This window comes from Bactrocera dorsalis, chromosome 2 (assembly GCF_023373825.1).
Source record: "Bactrocera dorsalis isolate Fly_Bdor chromosome 2, ASM2337382v1, whole genome shotgun sequence".
Taxonomy (NCBI): domain Eukaryota; kingdom Metazoa; phylum Arthropoda; class Insecta; order Diptera; family Tephritidae; genus Bactrocera; species Bactrocera dorsalis.
Window position 1 is genome coordinate 79166671 of NC_064304.1, and position 26433 is coordinate 79193103.

General features: G+C 35.0%; 3 protein-coding genes and 1 long non-coding RNA gene across 4 annotated transcripts in view; 2 read left to right on the plus strand and 2 right to left on the minus strand.

The window, feature by feature from the left end:
• Window positions 1–2235: 2235 nt before the first annotated feature.
• LOC105226079 (uncharacterized) lies at window positions 2236–18843 on the plus strand. Its single transcript, XM_011204845.4, has 3 exons — window positions 2236–2394; window positions 18446–18628; window positions 18692–18843. Exons 1-3 carry the CDS (start codon window positions 2367–2369, stop codon window positions 18748–18750), a joined length of 270 nt encoding a protein of 89 aa, XP_011203147.1. The 5' UTR covers window positions 2236–2366; the 3' UTR covers window positions 18751–18843.
• Window positions 2697–15614, plus strand: LOC125776506 (uncharacterized). Its single transcript, XR_007421770.1, has 2 exons — window positions 2697–12524; window positions 12589–15614. It is a non-coding gene; the product is annotated as an uncharacterized LOC125776506 (long non-coding RNA).
• On the minus strand, window positions 18797–20653 carry LOC105226087 (iron-sulfur cluster assembly scaffold protein IscU). The gene is made up of 3 exons (XM_011204856.4): window positions 20440–20653; window positions 19851–20309; window positions 18797–19041 (listed from the first exon to the last, which is right to left on the minus strand). The coding sequence occupies exons 1-2, from the start codon at window positions 20521–20523 to the stop codon at window positions 19938–19940; spliced, it is 456 nt and encodes a 151-aa protein (XP_011203158.1). The 5' UTR covers window positions 20524–20653; the 3' UTR covers window positions 18797–19041; window positions 19851–19937.
• A 2741-nt stretch (window positions 20654–23394) lies between these two features.
• LOC105226102 (saccharopine dehydrogenase-like oxidoreductase) overlaps window positions 23395–26433 on the minus strand; it is a 77109-nt gene continuing 74070 nt past the window's right edge. Inside the window, exons 5-8 of the mRNA XM_049448807.1 lie at window positions 25183–25351; window positions 24981–25127; window positions 23679–24032; window positions 23395–23607 (exon numbers count right to left, since the gene is read on the minus strand). Of these exons, the coding sequence (XP_049304764.1) occupies window positions 23502–23607; window positions 23679–24032; window positions 24981–25127; window positions 25183–25351 (776 nt within the window). The 3' untranslated portion in view covers window positions 23395–23501. The remainder of the gene's footprint in view (window positions 23608–23678; window positions 24033–24980; window positions 25128–25182; window positions 25352–26433) is intronic.

The following is a 26433-nucleotide window of genomic DNA, read 5'->3' on the forward strand; positions in this document are numbered from 1 at the left end:
AATATTGCACAATTAAAAATAGTATCAATGAGTCATGGGAAAAATTACTACCGAGGAATGCCAAAAACTTGTGGAAACCATGGAAAATCGTTTATCGAAAATATCCGGCAGGAATTGAGTTCATTCTGGATATTAAAACCAAAGGAAACTTAATAATGTAACAAGATTTAAGTACATAGTGATAATACTGCTCACTATCGAGCGATTTATAGTATATTTTTGCGTTTTAATAATTTTTGAATATTCATCGATCTGTACTTTAATTAACTGAAATATCATTGAAATAAATTTAATCGAAAAAAGTTATATTACTTTGAACAATTTATATTGCGTGGAAATTTAGATCTGTGATGTACTGTATGTCAAACTAGAATTAAATGAGATTTTATTAAACAATAAGTTTTACTTAAACTTGAATGCTTTTATATTTTAAATTACGTCTACACATATTTCCTATAGAGGATGTGACCTCTACTAGCGCATATTTTGCTTAATTAATTATTATTATAAAGAATTAGATATGACAAAGTGAATATTTGCAATTTCCACACAAACAAAACAAATGCTGAAATCCGGCTATTATTTTCAGTCTGCGTATACATATATTCCGGTGTGAACATACACACCTACTTGTGTTAATCACAGCCGGCAAGTGAGGCTTAACGAAAATATTTTTAATGCTCGCCAAACTGAATATGACTCAAACTAGGTACAACACATACATATGTATGTAGTTATATATTTTGTTCTAAATCATTTAGTATACTACGTAGGTATATATAATATATAATGCATGTACATTATAAGTAAGTATGTGTGCGCATGTGCGCGTCGAGAATTGGAACAGAAACTGTAGAATCAATATCTTTAGGATTCAAAAGCAAAAGTAATTTAACAAGCTTACTGTGGGTATACAATAGCAGCAGAAATATTTAATAAACAGTAAGCAAATTCTATCAGAAATTAATATACATATGTACGTATATACATACATGCAGTACATGCAGATATACATATCTAAGTATAGATACATACATATATGTAGACCCTTCTGCAATTTAGTCACTATTTGTATACTAAAAATTTTCCGACAGGGTGTGTTAAATATGTATATTATACATACTATGTATATATTTTATTAGTAGTTTAATATTTGCGAATGTATTTTGCGGTATATACATCTGTGTTCGAAATAATAGCAGTGTCATTATTAGGAATTCAATCGAAGAAAATAATAATGTATTTTATGCTTATTTTATTTCTTTTGCTCATATTCAAGCTTCCAAGAAGTATATTATAGATGTTTCCTTAAATATCTGACATCAGTGTAGATAATTTTCCACCAAATACAATTACATACTACTTCATTGAACGTTCGCTACGTATCTTTAGGTATGGGGTCCACTAAACGCCTACTTGGCTTTCTCTTAGTTGACAGATTCTTCTTCCCTACAGCTTCCTTGACTTCTGCCCAAAAATTTCCAATAGAATTAAAGTCAAGTGACTGGGCCAGCTAGCTCATAACCCTAACTCCTTTTGAAATAAATCGGTAGTAGTCTTCTTGATATACACATTTTACTGGCGTACCTAAATAAGAGCGTTGGGCGGTGCGATTTTTACCGCTAAGCGTTAACGGCGACTTGACAACTTTGCGTCAAATTTTCATGTTAATTGTAAAAATAAAAAAGAAAGAATTTGCAAAAATAATTTGATAATAATACTTATAGGCATTTGTACAAGCATTAAACATCGCGCAACAAGCAATTACAACTCTTCGTTTTCTCAAGCTTAAATTAAAAAAGATTTAACTCAACTTTAACTTTTTTGAAGTATAAAATGACTTTCGGGATGTAGATTCCTTTTTTTTGTATTCGCAATCATTTGGCAAAAGATCTAGCAAAGCTTCTTGGAAGAAATTCTTCTTTAGAACAGTGCCTGGCACGGACGATATTTTACAAATAAGATTGGTTTTAAAATTTAAAGAGCGATATATTGACTAAAAAACTGTTTAATCTACTCACATTAATTAAACTTTTCTCATTTCAGTCGACTCATCGTCGACTATTTCGTCTACACTGCTATTTTAAATCACGAAAAAAAATTAGTAATTTTAGCACAAAAAAACGGTACTCCATGAGTGACACTTGCTTCAAAACTAATAAGTTTATTTTAATTCTCACAAGCCACTACTATTATTTCGAACACAGTTGTTTATGTACAAACATATATGAATTTATATAGAAGTCAACCAACATGCTAGACTGCGTCAATTTAAATTCGCGAATTAGTTGAATTTGAATCAATAAGAGTGTTACAACTCCCTCGATCATTTACTCATTTGAGATTAGAATATTATAATTAACAGTATGCGAGTTACTATTGTGATTTTTGTCGGTAAATATTCTAAAAAATTATATTTGTAATATTTAGCTTAAGAAACAAGGACTAATGGAAGTTAATTTAATGTGAAAAAAGCCAATATTGAATATTTTTTCTACCTGTTGTTGAATGAATTTGTTGTTGTTGTAGCAGCAAATGACTGTGAAGACTGCTGCTAATTTCGCAGTCTTTGAAGATTCAGGTCGGCTCCGATTACATACATCCCAATATTGTAAGGACGGGAGTGGCATCAGGCAGTGCACACTGTAATTCATTTATAAGCGGAAGAAAGGCTTCAATAATAAGCGAAGGTAATACTCTTGCAAGAATCAAAGCTGGGAAAATACTTTCAAGTGTTGGCAAAACTATATCTTAAACAAGTATGGAGAAGTTAAGTTCGAAGCAACCTAATATTTTATACTCTTGCAACTTTCAACAATCAAAGCCGGGGAAAAAATTCTTTTTGAATTTTGATAATAAATCTGACTGGTTCACCGCCATTTTAATTCACATTTTCGTCATCTGGGGGCTTGAATAGTTTTGGTCTGACTTAGTCCATTTTTGGCCATTATGTGACACACCTCACAGCTCTATTCGTGCAAAGTTTTTTCCGGATACATTGATTGGTGTTTAATTTGCATACTGGAAAGTGAAAGAATTCGATGGTTTTTAAAATTGTGTTAAATGAGAAGTAGGCGTTGTCGTAGATAATGCTATCTACCGAATGTGTTTCAAATCGGTCGAGCAGGTCTCGAGATATAGGTCGGTGGCACGCTAAGTTTAACAACGGCTCCCATTAAGCCTTATCTTATGATCTTGGACGTATAATTTTAATTTTCTAACTTATTCGCTTATTGTATTTTAAGTGATTTAGGAGAAATATACATTCAAGAATGATAGAATATAAGATTACGACGACCGCCATTACGAAACGTCATAGTTCCGTGTTGAGAAGAACAAGAGTGAAAAACTGTCAAATGGCTTGCAAACAGAAAAGTAAACACTTTTGTAAATTCGCAAAATATTATTAATTCTTTCGATTTTAATGAAAAGTTTTAGTGAAGCGATTGAATATTGTTGAGTGAAAAGATTTGAATAATTTCTAAAGAAATATATCGGGCTATTGATAATAAAATTGTCTATTAAGTTGTGATTCAAATGGAGAAGACGTTTCTTGTGTTGTATATAAATATATAAATATGTATATTATAAGTTCAGATGTATCAGATGTATGAAATTATGATAAAAGAGGTTCATAATATCTTCATCTCTAAAGTGATCTCTGCATATTAAAGAGGATTTAGTATTAAATATATCATTTCTTTTGCAAAATAACACCCATTTTTTGGCAACTTTTAAATCGGCCGGAAAACTGAAAAAATAGTTTTCGATCCTTTAATTGCATAATAATTATTACAACAAGGCACTGCACATTTCATTTTAAAAAATTAATATATTTATGCTTAGAAATTTAAATAAATACAGCAGTACACTTTCACTGGTTTTCTTCATTTGAACAATTTCCACACATGCTACTCTATTTATTGTGGATGTGCCTAAAACTACTTACATACATATATCTTTTCTCGCAACAATATTCTAAACATTCCACTGAAATTTTTCCTGCTAAGACGAATGAATTAATATTATTTTGGGAATTTCCAAAAGTGTTTACTTTTCTGTTTACAATTTGTTTGCATTTCTATGCTTGTTCTTCTCAACGCAAAACTGTTACGTCACGAAATTATTGCACAATGTATTTGTTTTTGTAAGAATTGTCACGAGCTAAACCGAAAAAAAAAACTAACGGTAAACTAGTGTCGTAATCTTATATTCTATCATTCTTGATGTACATTAAACCTTTTAGGGTGCGTGGTCAACCCCATTCTTTCAAAGTTTTGCTACTGTAATCCCCTGCGCCAAATTACAGTTTTATATCTTAATTTGAAGTTCAGTTATGGTACTTTATAGACTTTCATTTAATGGCAATTACGCTCATCTACGAACTTGTTCTCATTTTCTTGCTAAGGTACACGTGGATGCACAGATAGACAATCCGACGGACAGACAGTCAGTCGGACTTCTAATCGATTCATCCTGATTATTTACATACATATATACTATATATTATATATATCTATGTCGATTAGTTCTAGTTGATACAAACAGTCGTTAAGTGCACACACTATTATACCATGTAGCAACATTTTGCATGAATATACACATTTTAGGAACATTTTCAACATTAATTATTTGACAAAACAGTTAACCAATGCACCATAAATCTGCCGCAGAACCTTTCTCTCGAAAACTCGCAACGTCGACTTATCAGATGTTGTCATCGTCCAGGCCTCTGTACCATACAACATGACGGGAATAATGAGTGACTTATAGAGTTTGGTTTTTGTTCTTCCAGAAAGAACTTTACTTCTCAATTGCCTACTCAGTTCGAAGAAGCACCTGTTGACAAGAGATATCCTGCGTCGGATTTCGAAGCTGACATTATTGTTGTTGTTGATTCTGGTTCCAAGATACACGAAATTATCTACTACTTCGAAGTTATGACTGTCAACAGTGACTCCCCCTACGGGTAGGGGGGGAACCGAATATACCCGTGGTAAGGAATGCCTGTCGTAAGAGGCGACTAAGATCCTGGCCGCCAGTCCAGAGTTGTGTGGAGACTCAACTGGCAGTAACTTCGGTTATGAGGTCTTACCAGAGACTTAAACCTGGTACCACGGGGAGCAGTAATGCCCTTGGAGGTAAAACTCCAATCTGCTCATTGGGTTTGGCCCTTTGTGGAGATTCGTGGTGGCTGTGGTTAAAACCCAAATCGCGGGAAGATCTGACTTTGTCAGTTCAAATGTGGAGTTGCATTGCAACCGGGTATCGGACCCAAAGTACGGCAGAGATTTTAGATGGACCTCGAGCCCTACCAAGGTGGTTAGTGTGTCCATGCCACACGCCGATTGGTACTGGAAACCTGTCCCAGTTTTCAGGGCGCTGATCAACGCATTGTATTGATCCGTTGTGCTTCTGAGCACCGTGGATTTAAACCTTCGCAGGTAGGATCCCACGTAAAACACGAGACGTTGTTGTCAACAGTGACGTGGGAGCCTAGTCGCGAGTGCGACGACTGCTTGTTTTGTGACAGGAGAAATTTCGTCTTGCCCTCGTTCACTACCAGACCCATTGGCCTCGATTCCTGATCCATTCTGGAGAAAACATAACTAACGGCGCGGTTGTTGAGGCTAATGATATCGATATCATCGGCGTACGCCAGCAGTTGCATAGTCTTATAGAAGATAATACCTTCCCTATTTAGTTCTGCAGCGCGAATTATTTTCTCCAAGAGAAGAGTGTTCTCTGCCCGATCCACAAAACGAAGGACCCCACAATCTGCACGAACTTCCGTAGGATAAGCCTCCTCAACATCGCATTTAAAGTTTTATCGAGGGTACTACGTGAAAGATTAAAGTTCACCGTCAACAAACTGATTGGTCTTTATGAGTGTGGCTTTAGACCGACATGAAAAATCAAAAACTGACCAGATATTCACCGCGCGCCAAATCTTGGAAACGATCCGAGAAAAAAGGATCGACACTCACCACCTCTTCAAAGCTGCTGTTGACTTACGAAAAGGAGCTGCCTTTATGCCGCTATGTCTGAATTTGGTATCCCTGCAAAACTAATACTGATATGTAAACTGAAGTTAAGCATTACCAAAAGCTCCGTTAGAATCGGGAAGGACTCTTCAAGCCATTTGATACAAAATGAGATTTCAGAAAAGCCAACTCCCTATCGTGCGACCTCGTCATTCTGCTGCTAGAGAAAATAATTCGAGCTACAGAATTTAATTGAGCAGGTACAACCGTCTATAAGAGTGTGCAGCTTCTGGCGTATGCCAATGATATTGATATCATTGGCCTCAAGAGCCTCGCAGTTAGTTCCGATTTATCTAGGCTCCTACGTCGCGTTGACATCCATAACTTCGAAGTTGTAGATAATTTCATCTCTCTTCGGACCAGCATTAACACCAACAATAATGTCAGCCTCGAAATCCAACGCAGAATATCTCTTGCCAACAGGTGCTAAAGTCCCGACGAACAAAAACCAAAGTCTATAAATCACTCATTATTCCCATCCTGCTATATGGTGCAGAGGCGTGGACGATGACAACATCTGATGAGTCGACGTTATAAGTTTTCGAGAGAAAGGTTTTGCGAAAGATTTGTCGTTTTTTGACGACGACATTGACATAGTCGCGGGTTGTTGTTAACTCGGCTATAATCGCGTAAGCGGTGTCTACGCCAGTAAAGAAGAAGGAGAACGTTTTAGTTATTGATTTCTTGCACTTTTAATAGTTTTGAGCTAAACCTAGCTATAATATTATAATATATAGAATAGACCGATTCCACCCATCTGTAATACCAATCTGCTTGGGTGTCGAGGAACACGTGTACTAAGTTTCAATACGATACCTTAATTTTTACTCAAGCTATAGACAGACAGTTACTCGGAATGTCATTCTGATCATTTATACGAGTATATATGTATATAACTGTATCCGAGAAGAATTGCTCCGGAAATCTAAGCCCGTTTAGATCGTATCGTCACTGGAGCAATGCCTTGCATTCGTATCCTCCTCACTCGTGTTGGCATTGATTTCAACCCGGGTTTGGAGAAATTCATCTGTGATGTTTGCGCCAAAAGGCTCCATCCAAACTCCAACTCGGTCAGGTGTAATAGATGCAATATATGCAGCCATCTGAAGACTTGCTCAGTGATCAGGCCTTAAGACACACAGGGAGTGGACCACGAGTTACATGGTCCCATGTCGCACTACTGCGACCTTAACATCTACGGCTGTGCAACCTACACCACCTCCACCCGAGTGGCAAACAAAGCACCTCCACGATTCATAGGAGCTCAGATAGGCAACATGACTCCCATTCTGATCAGTCCCACACCTCTAACCTTCATCCCGCTGCAATCCTCATGCGAGAACCACTCTGCATCTCCTTGTTCCTCGCACAGTCTGTTTCGTGTGTCAGACCATCATACGTCGAAATGTTACATCTTTCAAGTGCAATTCATGTTCCGGCGTGAGTGGAGAGTGTCGTATGTTGCCCCATGCTGCAGGGGTCTGTCCAACAAATCCCAAGAGTGGCATCGCCCACTAACATAACAGCGCGGCAACCGCCCCACCACCTACATGCCATTCCCTTACTTCCAGGATCACCTACAGACACCCACGTCAAACTCGGATCTTACAATTTAATTGCAACGAACTCCAGAGCAAGATCGAAGATATAGTTGCATTTATGATCCGGAAACGCGTATCGATAGCTGCGGTCTAAAAAACCAAGCTAAACAGCTTCTCAGATCTTCTGAGGTGTGAAGGTTTCAACGTTGTACGTAAAGATCGCGAGCGAGATAACGGTGGAGGCCAAGTCTTCATACTACACAACACCGTTCCATATCGTCTTATCGATGGCGATATCGGCCGCGGAGATACTATCCTAGAATGTCAGGGTATAGCTATCCGGCCAGGCGTTGTCGAGATATTCAATATACAGAAACATCCCTAAGTTACATGTTGCCATACAGTAGCGAAATATACGTGCGAGTTTTAGTTTGTTCGAGCGGAGGAATAAAAATGCCGACGATGTTACTTCTGTGACATTATACTTTATTCTGATCCTTTTTTTCTGCTTATATAACTACTAAAGTGATTGCAATTTTCTTAATCTGTTTCTTTGTTTTTTTATTTTCTTATGAAATACAATATTTGTTAAATGTAATCTTATTTTCTATTGAATGCAAACAAACATGATTGTGTGGTTTACCCGATAATGTCTGGGTTATCATTACAGTCAATTGCATTTTTTATTAAAATAGTTTCTTCATCAATTTGAAAAATTTCTGTAATGCTATTTTTGATAAGTTCACAATTTAACAAGTAGATGCAATGTTTAGAAATTTGTAGTTCATTGAGTGTTTTTAGCTTCTTCGAATTTATAAGTGACATTTTTGTATTCAAAAACATTTTCAATTTCTGCTGTCATTTCTTCTTTTTTCTATTTGGTATAGGAATAATAGTTTTTAATTGTACCGATTGAAATTCTTTTGGGGTTTTGACCACGAACATTAACAAATTTTCTTTATATTCCAAGGCGCATAATTTAATATATTGAATAATGTTTTCCTGAATCTGGTTTACTGGGTCTTTGAGAATGTTTATCTTTATTGTTTGTTCATGAAGAATCAATATTTTGTCTGTTCTCTCTTGATACATTAAAGAATTCTTTCTTTCGTCTTCAATAATTTGTTTTAATTTTGTGAACGTGTTCGAAAAGAAATTATTATTTTTTTTTTTTGGTGGTTGAGAGCTGTAATTGAATTATGTAAATTTTCATCTACTTTCTTAATGTGATTTTCAATATCTATTCTATCTCCATCATTCATCGTTCCAAATAGAAATTTATGTACAGAACCTATACCGTTAATTAAACCTCTCTTTTTTCTACTAACTTCTTTTCTTGGGATTAATGTTTTGGTTTTACCTCTCAAGTTTTCTATTTCATTAGATAGGGTGTAGTAATGTAGATGTGAATATGTTTGCGAGATTTTTGTTATATTATTTAGTATGTAAAGAATTTCACGAGGGTCAATTCTGTGAATTACGAGGTCAGATGATGTAACAATCTGTTTAGTGTTGGTGATAATTTCTGCGTATCCATTGTCGGTATGTATTTGATGTACTTCCAGTTTGGCTGCATTATTAATTATTACAATTGCTATCATCAATGATATTTTGAAGATGTATTTGACCTAAAAAATTTGTTTGGACGTTTAATATTTGTCAGGTGAATATTATCTAATGGCGATTTTCTATACCTTGGTTCGTATTTGTGCCGAACCGCTTTATAATTTTTTACGTAACCTTCTTTTTGAGTGTTATTAAACTCTTCTCTATTTCTATTTAGTTTTCTTATGCATTTTTCTTTAGTCTTCTGAATAGTGTCTTTAATCAAATTTTTATCAGTTTTTTCCATTTATAACCTCAAGAGGTGTGGTTTTAATTGTAGAATGATAAGATTTGTTATACCATTCTATGCTTTGAAATACTTTATCCGCTGTCGAAAGGCTTGGTTTTTCAATTTCTAGGACTCTAATTCTTTCGGAGAGAGTATTATGAAATCTTTCGATATCTGAATTCCCAGTATGACTGTTTGGTTTTATAAAATGAACTTCTATTTATTCTTTCCTAAAAAAATCTTTATGTTAATTGAGTTGAATTCATTATCTAATATTAACTTTCTGGGTCTTCCTTTGATAGAAAAGAATAATCTAAGCTTTTCTATAATAGTTATACTGTTTCTATCTTCTAGCTGAAATGCCATAGCAAATTTCGCAAATTTGTCTATAAAAGTAACGAAGTAACATTTTTTATTTATGTACCCGTATATATCTGCGTGAACTATTTCATTTATATCTGATGGTGTTTTCGTTAATTGAAATTTTGGTTTTAAATCATATTTTGCTCTATTGCATCGCAATTATTTATATATTTTTGAATCAAAACTTTCAAATTTTTCCAGTATATTAGTTTTTTCAATTTTTCATAATTTTCATTAATACCTGCATGGCCTGTTTCATTTTTATGATATTGAGCAATTTGTTTATAAACTTGTTCTTCATTTTTCATATCTTTAGCATGGAATTCACATCTAAAAAAGTTTACCTGTCTATTAAATATTTGAATGAGCTTTTGCTGAACTATATTGTACTGATTATCGGTTAAATAAGAAAAAATACCTACTTTTCCCCTATTTATGTGCCTACGACAAAGATCTATGAAATTATTATTTTTTATATCTTTTGCGCTAATAAAAATTTTCTTCGTGTTGCCTAGTTCTTCAGATTCCATAATTTTCTTTTTTTGTTAAAATGATTTGTGTATTGAAGCGATTTACAATAGTATGTAAAATTGGAAAATAATCATTTAGTTCCTCCTCTTGAGAGTGGATTGTAGCATTTGTGCTTATGTTGTCTTCTTCCAATGAATGAATCTCGCCTGTGTTACTATGTATCTATTCGACTTAGAAAATCGGCTACGTCATTTTCCTTTCCTTTCACGTATTTTATATTAATATTGTATTCACCTAGTTTAATTAACCATCTTTGCCATCTTGGGTTAATGTCTTTTCCCTTGTTTTTTATTTGGAGCCACTTAAGTGGTTGGTGATCGGTTAAGAGATCAAATGCTCTGCCGTAAATGTATGGTCTATAATATGTCACTGCCCAGACAATAGCTAGTAGTTCTTTTTCTGTAGTGGAATAACTTCTTTCGTGTTTGTTAAGTGTTCGATTAGCATAGCTTATAGGATGACTGTCCTGGGTTAATACTGCGCCAATTGCAAAGTCACTTGCATCAGTTGAAATGCCAAATTTTTTGTTAAAGTCTGGATATTTCAGTATTGGTGGATATGTACTGGGTTCAAAGGATGATATGTACTGAGGATCGCGAGTGTTTATTTTAATATCCTTTTTTAAATATTTTGTTAAACCATGTGCTACTTTAGCGTAATCTCTTACAAATTTTCTATAATAACCTGTTATACCTAGGAATGATTTAATTTGCTTTGATGTAGTAGGCAACTTTAGTTTTTGTATGTTTTCGATTTTGCTTAAATTTGGTTGTATCCCTTCTGTTGTTAAAGTGTGACCAAGAAATTCAGTTGTTTTCGCCAAAAATTTGCATTTATCTACCTGAATCTTTAAATTATGTTTTCTTAATGCTGAAAATATTTTGTTGATATTTTGGGCATGCTCTTCAATACTTGAACTACTTGAAAATTAAGATGTCGTCTAAATAAACTATACATATCTTGTTGATATATTCCCTAAGAACTGAATTAATTAAACGTTGGAAAGTTGCTGGTGCATTCTTTAGTCAGAAATGCATTCTTATAAATTCAAAGTGTCCTTGGGGTGTAGAGAAAGCTGTTTTTGGTCTATCTTCTTTTATTAAAGATTGCAAGATCTAATGTTGTAAAATACTGAGCTCTTCCAAGTTTGCTGAGTATTGTTTCTATATGGGGTATTGGAAATTTGTCATCTATAGTGACTTCGTTTAGCTTCCTGTGGTCAATAACTATTCTCCATTTTTTCTTAATTGAATTGTCTTGCTTTTTCGGTACAATCCAAAGAGGCGAGTTTACGGGGAATCAGTTTCTTTAATTATACCTTGGCGCAACATCTCGTTCATCTGTCTACTAATTTCTTCTTCATGAATTTGGGGATATCTATAAATTTTATTATAAGTTGGTCTACTTGTTTTTGTAACAATTTCATGCTGAATTTCATGAGTATGAGAAAGGTTTTTACCTTCTTGGAAAAATTAATAGCTATTTGCTTTTAGAATGTATTCTAATTGTTGCTTTTCTTCTTCATTCATGTCACTATTTGATAAAATATCTAGCAAATGCTCTTTACATTCTGTAAGTATATTAATATCTTCGTAACTGTAAGGGCATGAGTTTATAAATTTAATTTTGTTACCGTTTATTTCTACATACTCCTTTTCTAAATTAATAAACATAAGGTTTTAAAATATTCTGTCCTATTATAGCATAAAAGTTATTATTTTTTATGTTGGTTAGTTTCCAATGTATATAACTTTTTTCATTGAATTCGTTTGGGGTTGGGGTGACTAACTCTTTATTTAGGGAAACATTTTCCTTAATGGTGCTAAAGTGTATTGGTTTATCAAGCTCAATGCATTCATAATCTTTTAACACATTATGGGCCCTATTATGAGTTGCATTCGATCTTCGACAACGATCGAAAATGCTGGTCGAACGAATTTGCATTTGGTATTACGACGCTCATTCGTTGAAGATTAGCGTTATTGTGAATTGCAATCATTTTGAATGTTCACGATAGCATACATCTGTCAGATAAAACTAACAAATATTTTATAAATAAAGAAAATATAAATATAAGTTAAAATAAAATATGACTAGGTCTGAGTTGTGGTTTGCCGATTCTTCAGAGGAGGATGAAAGCTTACTGGAATTGGCTAGAAATAGAAAGAAGCTAAGGGACGCTTCCAATCCTTTGGAATTGGATTCCGCTACGTAAGTACAATGCTATTTGTTAGAGGTTTCTACATGTTCAACATTTAGGAAATTTTATTTGTAGATTTATAAAAAACTTCCGTTTGTCGAAAAAGGCGTTTGTTGATTTGCTGTCCGCTACAGAGGAGATGCTGCAGCGATGCACACGAGCGAAATCTATTCCCAATATACTAAAATTGGCAACAGCTTTACGATTTTGTGCTCAGGGATCGTATCAACTTAGTATAGGGAATGAAAACATGCTTGGACTTGCACAGCCCACGGTGTCTGTGGTACTATCTGAGGTACTCGATGCCCTGGAGAATTTCATTTGCCAAAGATGGATAAAATTCAATTATACCGAGGCTGAAATGCAAGAAGCAAAATCACATTTTTATAGTAATACCAGATTTTCTGGGGACTTTCGGCCTGCATAAAATTAACAAAAATAGTATAAATTAATTATTTGTTACCATAAAGCAATAAATAAACGCAAAAAACCTACATTTTCACAAATTTCCATTCACTACGCTACGCTGTCGATAGGTAAATTCTGTTCGACAGCCATTTCGATGCTCAACGAAAATTTCGACAGGGTTGCATAGCTCATAATACGAATTTGACATTCGATTTTCGATAGCCAGCGAATAGCGAAGATCGAATGCAACTCATAATAGGGCCTATATTTCAATAATGATGTTGTAGACCCTGTGTCAATAAGACATTTAATTTTTGAATTTTTTATGGTCACTTCTATTATCGGTAACGATTGTTTTGGGCTGGCAACCGAAAATTTGCTTGTTCTTGAACGTGATCTATTTCCATCGGTTCGGGGGGTTTTGTCTCCTTTGGACTGAATTATATCTTCTAGATTGTTGAGAATTATTTTGCCTATTTTGTCCAAAGCTAAATTGTTGATAATAGTCATTTTGGTTAGAATTGTTACGAAATTATCTCCGCTGATTTTGTCCAAATTGAAAATTATTGGAATTTTGCATATACTGTTTATTATTGAAATTGCCAAAATTTTGAGCCAAAGAATGATAATTGTTTTGTCTTTTATCAAATTGTATTAGCAAACCTGTCTCTTGAAGAACGCTAAAAGCCTCTCTAATGGTGCTTATATTTCTACTAATCACTCATTGCTTAAGTTGGGGTGTATCCCATTTAAAAATGTTTTTAGAATTAAACTTTCGTTGTTAATTGGAGAAAATTCTATAGGCTTTATCCTATCGAATACATGTTTTAAATTTAGTTTATCTAAAATATCTTTTAAATTTTGAAAATATTGACTTACGTTATAGTTTCGTAGTACAATCGCCTGATTGTATAGGGTGTGGTACGACTCCTTTACTCCAAAATTCTTTATGAGTTCTTCTCTCATTTGCTGCCATGTTGGTGTAGGTCCCAAAGGCCGGATGACACTTGCTGCTTCTCCTTTAATTTTTGTTTTGACGTGTCGCTGCGTTGCAAATTCCAACATTGATGGGTTGGGGTTGAATAAAGGAAGGATCATGTCAACTTCCCTGATGAACGATGATAAATCTCTGCCGTCAAAGTCCATGATTCTTGAAGCTTCCTTCAAAATTTGCGATCCTGTCATCTGAAGTGGTTGCTGCTCGCCTGGATTCATTGCTAATATATCCTCTTTTAATACAACTGAACTTGTTGTTGTTGCTTTGTATGGTGCACTTCGCTCTCTCTGCGTCTTCTGTGTGTGGGGCATTAATCTTTAATCCCACTTTTCCTGGTAATGTTGATGGGCGGAATGAAGCTATTCTTCGCCTTCACAAATTGTAATCCTCGGAGTCGCTCTCCGACGTTCCAGATAACTTGTGTAGAAACTTAAGTTTCTTAAACTTGGCTATCTGTGCCGACCGACTTATATATTTATATATATATAAGAGATCTTTAAAATGGGAGCTAATCTTAGGATTTGCTTCCCGTTGCTAAATCTTACGAAACTTAAAAAACTTCAGTTTTTAGTATCGCTCAACTTTGCAGTTTGTTTTTACCGACTGCGCCAGTTTTAGTTGTTCGAGCGGAGGAATAAAAATGCCGACGATGTTACTTCTGTGACATTATACTTTATTCTGATCCTTTTTCAAATTATGTTCTGCTTATATAACTACTAAAGTGATTACAATTTTCTTAACCTATTCCTTTGTTTTTTTTTTTATTTTCTTATAAAATACAATATTTGTTAAATGTAATCTTATTTTCTATTGAATGCAAACAAACATGATTGTGTGGTTTACCCGATAATGTCTGGGTTATCATTACAGTCAAACATAAGGACCAAAACATGTTTGTATGTATTTGCATTATGTTCTTTATCTCTACTTGTTACCTTATTTTTTGTAATGTTTACTTATTTTTCTTTAATCTTTTATTTTATCCAATTTACAATATTTTGTTGTATGGTGTCTGGTTGGGATGACAGTGTACACATAGCTTGCGCTACTTTTGGGGAAAGCAGTTTACTACTAGGCTAATTTAACGCGCCTCACGATCTTTGGCAATCCTGTCTGTCAAATGATCGTAAGGGAATGGAGCTGGCGGAACAGATTGACGATTCGACATTCTGCACAATGAATGACGAAGCCCCACCAAAGTTATGCGCACCTGTAATAGCTCGCCCGATATTACCATTGCTAGTGGTGGTCTGATAAATAGCATAACCTGGCGACCTATGCTAACTCTCGAATCAGACCATCTGCCCATACATCCTTATGCTAAAGCATCTAGGCTCGACGGGAGTAAGCTATCTTACCAAGGTCCTCAACCTGTCGCTGACCATTATTCAAATACACGATGTGTGGAAAGTCGGAAGAGTGGTCCCACTACTGAAACCTGGGAAACCCGCCAACAAAGGGGTGTCCTATAGTCTGATAACTCTCCTCTCCTCAGTAGTGAAGACAGTTGAGGTCTTGCTACTCCTGACCTTCATTCACCACCTGAGTCTAGCCTACCACGAGCATGGATTCCAAAAAGTGCACAGCACCATCACAGCCCGTAGCGTCATAAACGCTCAGATAGTTCGTGGCCTCAACCAGAAATCACCCGGTGAGAGAACGATCCTCATAGCGTTGGACTTGTCAAAAGCTTTTGACACGGTCAACCACACAATGCTACTGCAGGACATCGAAAAAACACTTCTTCTAGGACTGAAGAGGTGGACCATGAACTACCGGAGCGTTCAACAATCATCCGTACTATTTCGAGGTAAAACATCTAAACTGAGAAGAATTAAACAGGGGGTTCCGCAGGGTGGTGTCCTCTACCCGCTACTGTTTAGCTTCTACATCTCGAAACTCCCACAGCCACCAGAGGGAGTCCCCATAACCTCGTACGCTGGTGATTGCACGGTATTGACGTCGGGCAATGGAATCGATGGCATGTGTTCAAAAGTAAACGGCTATCTTCCGATCTTTCTCGTTTCCTCACTGCACGGAACCTAACATATTTCCCCACTAAATCCACAGCGACCATATTTACGAACTGAACAAAGGAGTATAGACTTGATCTTCAATCCTAAGATTTTAGGTAGTAACTTTTGATAGTCTATGGTCCTTCACTCCCCATACGACCGCGATTATCGCCAAGGTACAGAGCCGCAATAAAATCTTAAAGTCGCTTGCCGGCAGCACATGGGGAAAAGACAAAGAAACGTTGTTGGCAACATACAAGGCAATGGGCCGGCCGGTCTTCAATTACGACGCACCAATATGGTCGCTGCATGCAAATGAGGAAACTTCAGATCTGCCAGAACACTGCACTCCGGACCACGACAGGATGCTTCTTGATATCTCCCATCGAACACCTACATAGTGAGACGCTTATGCTCCCAGTTAAGGAGTATAATGAACTCGTCTCCAAACAGATCAAGAGGTCATTCCTAAACAACGTCGACGGCATCAAAAAATACGTCGTCCAGACTTCGAACGCTTTTAACTTCCGACAAGCATTGACCGCCATTCACAGTGAAGCCAACAACACCTTCACCGACTCTCTTTCAGTGAATGGCGTATTTGTAATCAAACCACCACCCATTGCAAACGAAGATTTCGAGTTGCCGCGAGAAACGAGAGTACCCTTTGTGCAGCTTCGATTTGGATACCGCAGCAGGTTAAACTCTTACTTATCTAATATAGACCCCGACATATCTATGTAATATATGTCCTTCGTGCAAAGAGTCTCCGATTTTAATACATACAGTAGCGAATAGTGAAATCCGGACAGCTAAAAAATCATAGTTTTTTCTTATTATTTTAGTGGAATGTTTAAATTTTAAAATATATATCGCTCATTTGCTGCAAGACCGGCATAAATCAAAAAACGTGATTTTTGAGTTAATGCTGCAGAATTGTTCGTTATATCATACTTCATGTTGAGTGAAAAATTCATATGAATACCTCTTATATGCTCCGCTTGAGAAGAGGTGTAAGGTTGGAGTCACCGTGTAAGGTTGTAGTCAGTTGAAAACTTTAAACGCGTTTTCTGGAGAATCGATTTTTTTGACTTATGCCGGTCTTGCAGCAAATGAGCGATATATATATATTTAATACATTAGTATTAAGCGTAAAAAAGTCAGTATAGTGGATTGCACTTATAATTTTTTTTTTTTAATTCATTTTAGATATTGAATCATTTTGGTAACTAGCAATGTAAACAGTGATAATTTTGTTTTATTTACATTAGAGAAATGCTTTTATAGTTTTACTTAAAGGAAATATTCATCTATACAAATACACTCTTTTTAGTATTTTGTTAAACTTCCTGTGCTTTTTATAACGTCTTTTATACTTCTTCGAGAATTCCATTCAACTCTCCTAAATTCTTTGCTCTCTTCAGTGCTACCTAAGCCTTCATTATAAACCAAAGGTTCTCTATGGGATTGAGTTCCGGATTCTTACCTGGCCACTCCAAAGTCGAGAACGCAAATTTGGATAAATAATTCTTCACCTTAAAGAAATAAAAAAGAATAAGTATAAAATGTATAATTAAAATTATAGCAATAAACTCTAGTTGTACAAAAAAAATTATACTTACTGTTTTGGCACGATGGCAGGTCGCAGAGTCATCCTGAAAAATAAGGACATCCGATAGTGAAAAGTGGTTTTCTATTGAAGGTATTAAATTTGTTTCAAGTATCTCCTGATACTTATTCCCATTGACGGTTCCTTCTGTTAGGGCTAGTTGTCCAAGGCCATAGGAGGAAAAGCGACCCCAGACCATTCGGCTGCTTCCCTGCTTAACAGATTTTGAAAACATTTGTCCTTGAACCGCTCACCAGTTCCCTTCTCAAGTAGGACATACCGTCGCGGAATAAAGATTAAATTTAGACTCATTTGAAAAGATTACATTTCGTCAATCAAATTGAGTCCAATTTTGATGTTCTTTTGCCAATCGTAAACGGTTTTGACGCATTTCTGAGGTTAAAAGTGGTTTTTTGGCGGCCCGGCGAGCATTCAAACCAAACTCTCGAAGCCTTCGGCGAACAGTTCCACTAACTTCCGTACCGACATCTTCAAATAACTCCAATTTAATGTCCTAAGCAGTATATCGCTTCAATACTAATACGTTCTATAACCTGATCTTTTCTAGAAAGTGTCTTCTTCTTTGCTCCAGAGCCAGTTTTTCTCTTAAGAGACTTGGTTTTATCGAAATTTTTTAGAAATTCTCCGATGGAAGACTTGTTGAAGCCAACTCTATCACTAATTTCCTAAAAGGTCTGATTTTCTTTTCGCAAAATCAAAATATTACTTTTTTGCAATTCGGAAATCTTTTTTTTTTTTTAATTTGGCATATTTAAGTTTTAATGAAGCACGAGCACGAAACAAACTTTGAAGCTGCTGAAAAAATACAAACTGACCTGTTGTCCGCTACTACAAAGTTCAATGAAAAGCTTTAATATTTCTTTATTATTTTTTGCCTTTCAGCACTCTGCCTTGTGGCTCTTACTTTTGCATCTCCAGCCGGCAAAAAGCAGGCCCCAGCATGTGCACGTGATTGCGGTGAAAAATATTCACCACTATGCGGCAAAGAGAAAAATGGCAGCAAGTTGCTTACATTTGGAAATGAATGCGTATTATTGCGTTTTAATTGCGAACATCCCGATGGACGTAAGTGACAATATATGAAACTTACTTAGTAATTACTTACGCATATATTGTTTTTATTTGCAGAATATAACATAGATAGCGTAGGGGAATGTGCCGGCAATGTTAGCGTGCGCCTCTCCTAAAACAAGCCTTATGATATGGCCTATATGCTTTTATTGAAATGTGCAATTAAATTGAAGAAATAAATTTATTTCGATACGTTTATTGTGTAATAATCTTAGTATTTAAATATAGTTTCTCATTCCATCACATATTTTCAACATAGACATATTTCTATTTCAACTTGCATACGATTATACTCTATTACAGTTCCCAAATTAAAGCTGACTTCCATGGTGCAACATTTCATAAGGATACAATTTTATGCATTGTTATAAGTATTTAAAGCATAACAAAAGCCGGAAGATGCAGTTCTGAAAACAAAAACAATAAATATTTTAACATAAAGCCTGGGCAATAACAATATCGTATCAAATAGTCATTAATTATTTCCAATTCTTAGTAGAAAAAGTGATTAGCAAAACAATAAAAAAAGTTTTCAATGGTCTTGTACGATTCCAATTTCTTTGGCGCTAAGATCGTATGGACGGATATAAAACGTTTTTCAGATTAAAAAATATGTATACATATAACCACCACAGGTTTTAGTTTCGAAATTTAATTGTATTTGAAGTCCAAATATTGTAGAACTATTTAAATATGTTAATACACGTTTTCCACATTTAATATATTTGTAAGTAGACTGCACATATTGCCATACATCCGGTCAAGAACTTTCTGCATTGGCGGCCTTCGACTACGCTTAAATATATAATCCTGGTGGGTCCTAAGCCAGGGTGTCCATAGTTCTTCCGTGTCGAACTCCTTACTGCACTAGCGACACAACTAGTGACATCAGATATATTTGACATAAATGTAAATACACTATTCTCATGAATCTGAGTGTGGAAAGAAGTTTTTAAAATATACTTTTTTATTTAAAAAGTAGACAATAAATCCATGTGCGCATAGTTACATATATCGCATTAGTTTAGCAATTTTTGGGCTTTTGAGCCAGGTTTAAGTATATATGGTTTTTTTAATTTGAAAAACTATATCTGTCATACCAAATCGACAGATCACTTTAACATTGAATCCAGTTATCAATTATTGAATTATTAACATTTATTAAACATTGATTAATTCGACACATTGAAAGATTTAAGTGTTTAATGTTACTCACCTGATAATCTCAGCCCTTAAATGTTTATCTTCCATTTAACGCTCGTAAACTACAACTAATTCGTTAATAACATTTTTGATTAAATTTTTAATCATTCTTTTGTTGTTTTATTTTATAATCGGCAAGTGCTGCTTTTATAGCGTCCTCAGCAAGCATAGAACAATGCAATTTTACTGGGGGAAGACATAACTCTTTAGCTATGTCGGTATTCTTTAATTTTCCGGCTTCATCAATAGTTTTGCCTTTTACCCATTCTGTTGCTAAAGAACTACTAGCAATTGCTGAACCACAACCAAAGGTTTTAAATTTTGCATCGATAATTTTACCATTTTCATCAACTTTGATTTGAAGCTTCATGACATCGCCGCAAGCTGGCGCACCAACTAAACCTGTACCCACCCTTTGATCTTTCTTGTCAAGTGAGCCTACATTTCTTGGGTTCTCATAATGTTCCACAACCTGAAAAATATAATATATAGTTCTTCTTAATATTGTAAGTTTTTTATAAATAACATACGCAAGTATTAACCTAAAAATGATTTCAACACATTTCATTGTTATGAAAGATCTTAATATAATAGATACTTACGTTTTCATGATAAAATACTGTTGGGACACTTTGAATACGTGTCAATCTAGATTGGAGCAATTTAGATGCACGAGTTAAAGACATTATTTTGATATATCAAAATTACTGTTTATATGATATAGAGTTGTGAAATTCTACGCCTTTAATATTTTGCTGCGATTTGCAAACAAAAACAAGAATATTTTGACAGTCAACGCGTTGCCAACTCCTTGGACACAGTTTCCAATAGTGCTGCCAAGATAAAAATAAACGTAACAATATTGAGCCCAAGAATAATAATATGACCAGAGCAGAGAATGTAAGTATAGAGAAAGCGTAGGTTCGACTGGGAACATTTGATAGATTCAGATCAAGGAATTCGCCTCATTTGTTAACATTGTAGGTCGGAATTCGCTTCACAATTTTAACATTGTTTACAATTCTCTCACATATTCTAACCGAGAATATGAAGAGACAGAAATATATTGTTGAATTGAATTAAACAGTGTTGATTTTATTTGTCAATCCAGAGATACGAACCTAACAAAGTAAACTAGCAAGCAGTAAATTCGTAACAGGCAGTGCAAACAGAAAATCGTCTGGCACAGCAAATGACGCAAATAGCTGAAAATACATCACAGTTAGAGTCTCGCCTTACACAACAAATAACTGAAAATAATACGCAGTTAGAAAAGCGTTTGGTACAACAGATTACAGAAAGTAATACACAAGTGCAAGAGAAAGTTTCAAAATTGGAAGACGAATTAAGCACGTTAAAAAATGACGAAGAAAATTTGAAATCAGAAGTTCTTCATTTGAGTAATCGGATGCGAGAACTGCAACTGCAGGGCCCTGCACCATCAACAAATAATCCAAGATTGAAGGCACCCACATTCGATGGAAGTATTCCATTTCAAATTTTCAAACTTCAGTTTGAAAAGACAGCAATGGCCAATAACTGGAATGCAGCGGACAAAGTAGCGTCCTTGTTTGTATCATTGAAAGGACCTGCGGCAGAAATCCTTCAGACTATTCCAGACTATGAACGGGACAACTATGAGGCATTGATGAGTGCGATAGAAAGACGATATGGTAGTGAGCACCGGAAACTAATATACCAGATCGAACTGCAAAATAGGGGTCAGAAAATGAACGAGTCATTGCAAGAGTTCGCAACTGAAATAGAACGACTGGCTCATTTGGCAAATGCAGATGCACCTGTGGATTACATTGAGAGGGTAAAAATTCAATGTTTCATAAATGGAATTCGTGATGTGGACACCAAACGCGCCGCATATGCATTGCCAAAAAGAACGTTTGCTGAAACGGTTTCGCACGCCCTCACACAGGAAACAGCTTCCCTACTAAGTAAACCAGCACACAAGGTACAAAGGGTTGAAATGGAACAACCGGCGCTGATGGAAGAAATATTGAAGACTCTGAAGACAATTGCTGCACAGCGAGTAAATACAACAGGCAGATGTTTCAACTGTAGAAAAGCGGGTCACTTTGCCCGAAATTGCAAGATAAAAGTAAACCCATCAAAATGGAAACAACCAACAGAACACCGAAAGAGGATTCACCACAAAAATGCGGATGCATTATCACATCGCCCTTGTCCACTGGAATTTAAACATTGCTCCAAATCAGAAGGAAAAGAAGGTATAATCGACGTGCGATCACTGAATATAGAACCTGAAGATGATTGGACTCCTCACCGCATCAGAATTAATCAGCTGGAGGACCCTGATCTTGCAAAGCTGATAATGGCCAAAGAAGATGGGGTACGACCACCAAAGGAACAAATAAGTAGCGAGAGTCCAACTGCAAAAGCATATTGGGCCCAATGGAACAGCATACACCTCGTTAATGGATACCTTCATCGTACCTGGGAAAGCGAAGATGGCAAACAGTCTCGTTTGCTGATCATAGTACCGAAGTCCATGATCCCGAAAGTGTTGAAAGAATATCACAATGGACCTAGTGGAGGGCACCTTGGAATTACAAAAACTATAGAGAAGATTAAACAACGGTTCTACTGGATCGGTTGTCGAGATTCCATAGCAGAATGGATAAGTAATTGCGTAGAGTGCATGGCAGCTAAAGGTCCTAAAGCCAAAAGTCGCGGTAGGCTACAACAGTACAACGTGGGATCACCATTTGATATGTATTTACGGCATATGATGACAAGGCATACATATATGTATGCCGAAGCAGAGAGTATGAAGAGATTACCAACGAAGAATTTGGTTTTGCTTGTTTATATTTTGTTTCATTTTTGACACCGAAAAATGTGTACAAAACACATTACGTTCTCTATCTCACATACCCAAGAATATGAAGAGACATAAATATACATATGTATGCATGAATATGAAAATGAAGACATAAACATATGCATGCATGCTCCTTACGATCTCCCAACAACACCATTGTGATTTTCATGCTTCAATTTTTCAACTTGCGGATCGCAATGTATGCAAATATATACATATGCTTTTGCGTTTTGCCGTCGGCAATTGAATATTGAGATGTAAACATAATTATGATAAAGGTAAGTATAATTTTGTATGAATGCATGCATAGTAATATTTATAGTCAATTTGGAGTTGCATATTTAATAATTTTCTTTGATTTTTACATGATTTACTATACTAATAAATATTTTTGTATTATATTTCCTACTAATAGAAATTAAATTTATCACAACAATATATATGTACATACATCACATCTTCTCTGTTGAGTATGTGGAGAACTGTTAAAAATGTTAACATTTCACAGCGCGAATTCTGTGCTTGTGAGGTGAATTCCCTGCTATAAATCTAACGAATGTTCCTGTCGAACCTGCACCTTCTCTATGCTTTAAGTTCTCTGATACACTTATCTTATTTCTTGTTATCCATTTTTGTGATATATTGGAAACTGAAATTATTTATTTGCTAAAAGATACTAAGATAATTATTAGTATATTTATATTCTTTATAGCATGTTCTTTTATTTATTTCTTTTAATACATTAATAATTTGTATTTTCAATTTATTTAACAATTATAAAATACAATCATTTAAATTTTATTGAATTCAATTCGTGCCAATTATTTCAAAGAATAAACCGTGCTCATACTTTTTAAGTTCATTTATAATTTTAGTGTGGCCAAACGCTGCTCCTGGTGTATAAACTCCACCACTAAGGAAAGAATAGTTAATTTTTAATTTTTTAGATACTTATCTTTTTAATAAATGTGAACTTCAACGAACCGATGAGGAAGTTTTGAATGTTCATTAAATATAGTTACAGCAGACACTAGAAGACAGACACATGCTATTCCATAAAAGGGGCATGCGCCACTTACTCGCCCCACCAAAATTTTATCAGGGCTAGCGGGAAATATGTGCTGAATAGACTTCATGTTTTTGTCCCAACCTTTTGCTTTGAATGTTATTCGAAAAAAAGTCTCATCTACATTTTCCTCCATAGGACCATCGGAAGAAAATATACCAAATGAGAATAAACGGGGCCAATTTAGTAATAAACGACGAGTACATGCAAACTGAGTAAGTATTAAAATCAAAAAATACCAACACAAAAGCAAAAAAGCGATGGCGGGGTTTCTGAAATATTTAAGAGATATAAACCAAGTTAAAAAATGAATTAAACGTCTTACACAAAATTTGCTTTCTCAATAGTTCCTTTAATTTCCTCCGTTAATTCAAAATTCTGCAACTAATATCAAAATCAATTTTCGGTATGAATAACGTTTTATATGAAATTTGTAAAAATTTGCTATAGCCATTAAATATCAAGAATTATAGTATACAAGACAGGGTTCGATAATAAATAACCACAATTAAAATTAATGTATGTTATGGAATGAATTAAGTTTTCAATAATGCATAGTTGCAAAAAAATCAAATAAGAAAAAGTGGGTAAAGTATAATGAAATTTATTTTTACAAAAGCAGCTTCTCAAGAATAAGCCCGGTTTTTATCTCATTGAATTACGACCACAAGATTGCGGTTTCCCAGGGCAATTATCACCCCATTTTAGGTAACCTTTTTTTTGTGTAAACTGTCATGACGTCACGAACAAAAGAAATGAAGTTCACTATGCGAAGAAACGTTAAGCAAACTCAAAATTTATAGTTGTTACCCACTAAAAAAAGTTATTTATTAAAGTGAACTTTAAAAATTTCGATTACTGCCTTTTTATTTTGAAAAAAAGGATCCAATTTACACAGTTATTTTAAGCTCGCTGGAAGATATAAAGTAAATAAACATACATACATATGTAAGTATATCTAAAGGATAGCATGAAATACTCATCAGAAAGTTTTTGTATTCTACTATTCTTGATAAAACATCAAAAGTTATATTTGCATTCAAATGGAAACTATTTTTCTCTCATCTAGATCGCTTTCGTCACAATTAGACTTTGAGAAAGCAAAAATATCTTGAACTTTATTTTAAGGAATAATTCAGATCGTTTCTAAGAGTTATACCATGGGAAAATTATTCCTTAAAGTAAAATTTGTTTCAAATATATTGTAAGGGTTGCTTTACGAAAACGTCAAATAACTGTTATATTGAATGGGTCTCTCGTTCTTCTCCTCCCAGTAGTACAACTGACTACGATCGATGATATCTTGATCCACGGTTGGTGCTGGAACACAAAAGCCTTTAATAACATCTGACTCACTTAAAATATTCCTATGTAAAGACCAATTGGTAAGATATTAAGGTAAATTTATTCCTTTTTAATTACATTCGTGGAGCTTGTGGATACATTTTTGGAAGTAGTTTTCGTCGAAATCGTCTCATATTTCGATTAGCTAATATGAAGCTCGTCCAAACGTTGTTGTTCGCAACCGAGCCCAACACCCACGGATTTTTCGTCCAAAATTCAACATAAGCGTCAATGCTATTTATAGTTCCTGTGGGACTCAAGGTCAAATAATAAATACATAAGTAAGTATGTATATACCAAACATTAATATTAAAATATTAAAAAAATGCTATCATAAAATCTGTAACTATATGCAATATTTGTAGTTATATCATACATTAATTCAAAAATACATATACCTTTTAAGTCGTAATTTACTAAAGAGGAATACTAAAGTAATCAAAAGTAAAGTCGCTTTTACGATTTGGATGTTTTGAAATCCGGTATTATCGATATTAACTCAATAAGTAATAAAAAAAATCAGTTGAATTATAATCGAATCCTTTACAACAGTGTGCCACTGTGGTTGACCAACATTTTGTTTACCGTATTTCTCGATAATATATCTTGTAACTCATTCTAGAGTTCACTCACTGGATTGTTAAGAAAAAGTCCCAATTTAATGGCTATACACTTATTTTTATTGCTAATTCAAACTTAACGCTAATTACTCGTTATTCGAGTTTATTCTTATTTACAGTTCTTTACTAAGCAACACTCTCATTAGAACTTTGCCGCTGCTGCTCCGGAAGTCTTTATATAGTACATTATTACATTATTACAACATCGCCAATCGATTATTCAGGTTCGTCTTCGCCACGCTACCCTCCCGATTAGACATATTTGCGGTACCGAATGCCATTCCAGATGAACTGTCTTCATTTTATTCCTAGGTCTTCCAATGGTCTTTATACGATTCATTACATCGTTGCGTCATTTAATTACCTGGTACGGTTCTTCCCTACTACAATGACATTTGAGAGACATCTGTTCACTCGTTTTAGGATATATAACAATACCCATCACTTTCTTTAAGGTCCTTCGAGTGCATTGCCTCGTCGTATTTTGTTTTCATTTCATCATATTTTACTTTAAATTTTGTGTATTGTATATCCCACATCTCGTCTTCTAGAATGTTGTTGACTTCCTTACCATTCCTTCCTCCGGGGGCGTTGATTCCAAATTTCAAATTAATTGGTAACTGATAATCATTACCAAAATTTACCCTTGTTACAGTCTGTCCTGTCGTTTCATGTATAGCATACCAATAAGCCATCAGGAACAAGTATA

Bases quoted from the DNA above. Each gene is read 5' to 3' on its own strand.
- LOC105226079 (XM_011204845.4), top strand. From the start codon at position 2,367: ATGCGAGTTACTATTGTGATTTTTGTCG. The intron at 2,395-18,445 runs GTAAATATTCTA...TTTGCCTTTCAG, and splicing joins TACTATTGTGATTTTTGTCG to CACTCTGCCTTGTGGCTCTT. The intron at 18,629-18,691 runs GTAAGTGACAAT...TTTTATTTGCAG, and splicing joins TTGCGAACATCCCGATGGAC to AATATAACATAGATAGCGTA.
- LOC105226087 (XM_011204856.4), bottom strand. From the start codon at position 20,523: ATGTCTTTAACTCGTGCATCTAAATTGCTCCAATCTAGATTGACACGT. The intron at 20,310-20,439 runs GTAAGTATCTAT...TATATTTTTCAG, and splicing joins CAGTATTTTATCATGAAAAC to GTTGTGGAACATTATGAGAA.